At 38.6% G+C, this 2,884-nt stretch overlaps 1 protein-coding gene across 1 annotated transcript in view; it reads right to left on the reverse strand.

The window, feature by feature from the left end:
- RIOK3 (RIO kinase 3) overlaps nucleotides 1-2,884 on the reverse strand; it is a 24,407-nt gene that overhangs the window by 5,260 nt on the left and 16,263 nt on the right. The window contains exons 8-9 of the mRNA XM_012802067.2: nucleotides 1,576-1,773; nucleotides 346-505 (exon numbers count right to left, since the gene is read on the reverse strand). Coding sequence (XP_012657521.1) covers nucleotides 346-505; nucleotides 1,576-1,773 — 358 coding nt within the window. The remainder of the gene's footprint in view (nucleotides 1-345; nucleotides 506-1,575; nucleotides 1,774-2,884) is intronic.

The following is a 2,884-nucleotide window of genomic DNA, read 5'->3' on the forward strand; positions in this document are numbered from 1 at the left end:
GCTCAGGCTGGTCTCAAACTCATGAGCTCAGGCAATCCTCCTGCCTCAGCCTCCCAAGTAGCTGGGACTACAGGCACCTGCCACAATGCCCAGCTCATTTTTCTATTTTTAGTAGAGAGGGGGGTCTCACTGTTGCTCAGGCTGGTCTCCAACTCCTGAGCTCAAGTGATCCTCCAGCTTTGGCCTCCCAGAATGCTAGGATTACAGGCGTGAGCCACCATTTCCTGCCTCAGGTTGACCTTGTTATAACATCTTGAAATAGCACTATTTAAGGAAATATTTTTAAGGTTTACAGAAAACACTTTCAAAAGCCAGTGTGTGAATGCTTTTAAAGACATAACTTACATGAAGAGTTTGATAGTAGGCTTCTTTCATCTCTTCACTACTGAGCTTCACTTCTTTTAATTTAGGGGCTGGAACTTGATCATGACCAATGAAAGACATAACTAAAATGTGTTTCTTGAGTAGTACAACAGTTGGACAAGGAATTCCAGCTTTCTGCATTCTACACAGAAAGAAATGATTAAGAATGAAAAGATCAGAAGGAGAATATATGTCATCAATTCAACAAGTATCTGCAATGAGCTGGTCCTATGTTCTACTCTGAATACATGGGAATACAAAGACAGTGAGACACACTCTCTGCCTGTAAGGAACCCAGAGACTGGTGGAAATGACAGACAAGTCAGGAGACAATCAGAGTGCAGTGACATCCACACGGGCAAGGGCGTGGGTGGGAGCTCTGGGCGTGCACAGTACCCAGGAAGGCTTCTTAGAAGAAAGGTAGGAATTAGCCAGATGAAGACAGTGGGAGGAAATGTGCTCAAGAGCACAATCCATTTGGGAAAGGTAAATCAATTAACAGACAGACAAGCCCCATATCACAACAGGCCTTTGAATTCACACTAAAGACGATGGAAAGCTGCTGAAGAATTTTAAGAAAGGCAGGGGAGTAAGATCTTAGTAATATAGAGACCAGAGGACAGCAAGGTGTCTTAGGAAATTATTCTACATGGAAGTTCTAAGTCGAAGAATTCTACAACTAATATAGATGGATAATTACTTTTCAAAAAAACATCTTTAGAAAAGAATATACTAAAATTAAGTTTCAGAGTAAGGTAATAGGAAGGGTTATTATTAAATTTCTTGATTGATAGAACAAATTCTTTGATAGAAAATAAATCGCTAAGAAAATTGAAAAACAAATCTTAAAAATTAAAGCAAAATACATCTGGAACCCATAACAAATTAACTAATTAGGTATACTAAACATTTTTTCAAACAAAAAGAGAAATCATATTTTATACTAAGCTTAACTGAATGCTGCAAATTTCATTTCCAGAGAAAGACAATTTAAAAGATAGCACATCTTAGGCAGAAAATACCTTAGTTTCCCTCACACTTCAACTGATGAAAGAAAAAAGAAAATGGCTTTTTCATCATAAAAGTATGAATTCAGGTTATATGAGTGGCCTTTCATGATTTCTATAAGTGAATTTAAAAGAATGGAATTTTGTGTCCCAATACAAAAATGTATTTATCTAAGATTATTTCTAGCACAATTATTTTCTTTACCTTGTGAGATTGTGCATTTCTTTTTCTGCCCACATGCGGATGATCTTACGTGGATTTAGTTTACTGAAGCGATCTTTAAACCTGAAATCATCTTTAATATATTTGTCACGATTCTTAAACTCATTAAGGGTTGTTTTAAATACCTTGATGGCACATTCTGTAGGTATAACTTTACTATCTTCCTTTTCGTCCTCCATGCTAAGTAGAAGAAGAAAAATTAAGTCAGTACAAGTTGTCAGCTTACAAGTAAAACAATTTCATAATAAAGATTCTGTAACACTAAACTACATCTACTGTCTCTAAGAGTCTCAAGTCTTGCCTTGGTTTCCTAAACCTTTAAGTTCTGAATATTAAAAAAGTTTTTGGTTTGATTTTTTTTTTAAATAAAACAATTTCAAATAAATTGTCAACCAGTTTTGTACAATCCATAACATAATGTTTTTACTTAATGACTACAGAATCAAGCTTGAGATACAATGAAGACATATATACTTTAAAATAGGCTATAGTCTACCTGGGATGGTTCTGGGGCAAAATTTAATAAGAGCAACAAATAGAACAGCTTATTTGAAAAAGAACTCTTTTATTCCTAGTGGATATAAATGTGAGTAAAGGGGTCGCTGCTCTTTGACTGCAAGGAGGGGCAGGAGAGAATAAAAGTATTAACAGTACACGAACAGGACAGGCCTCTTTTGACTGGAAAGGTCAGGCAAGGCTTTGCAGCACAGGCAGCAACTAAAACAGAACCAGGACAACAGGTAGTAGTTGAACAGTATTAACAAAAACAGAGGTGGTAACTACAGGACATATCTGAGGAGCAAGAACTATACTTTAAACTGGCTGGACAGAGGGAATGACACAAGTCAGAGACAAAGGGAAGAGAAAGGCACATCTGTGAAGAGCCTGGACAAATTCCCAAAGGTGGTGGATTGGGTTTCTGATCATGGCACTCTCAAGAGACACACTTCATGAAGATCAAACGAGATGAGATAAGGTCAGGAAGGAAGGGTGCAGGGACGGACTAGAGGTGTGGGGCTACTCAGGACACTACTGGAGCTACTAAAAGGGCTGCAATCTGGCCAGGCACAGTGGCTCTTGTAATCCTGTAATCCATGCCTGTAATCCTAGCAATCTGGGAGGCTGAGGTGGAAGGATTCCTTGCACTCAGGAGTTCAAGGCCAGCCTGAGCAAAAGCAAGACCCCATCTCCACTAAAAATAGAAAAATTAGCCAGGCATTGTGGCAGCACCCGTAGTCCCAGTTATCCAGGAGGCTGAGGCAGGATAGCTTGAGCCCAGGAGTTTAAGGTT

This window comes from Otolemur garnettii, unplaced genomic scaffold, assembly GCF_000181295.1.
Source record: "Otolemur garnettii isolate 467f Iridium unplaced genomic scaffold, OtoGar3 scaffold00012, whole genome shotgun sequence".
In the NCBI taxonomy this organism is placed as follows: Eukaryota; Metazoa; Chordata; class Mammalia; order Primates; family Galagidae; genus Otolemur; species Otolemur garnettii.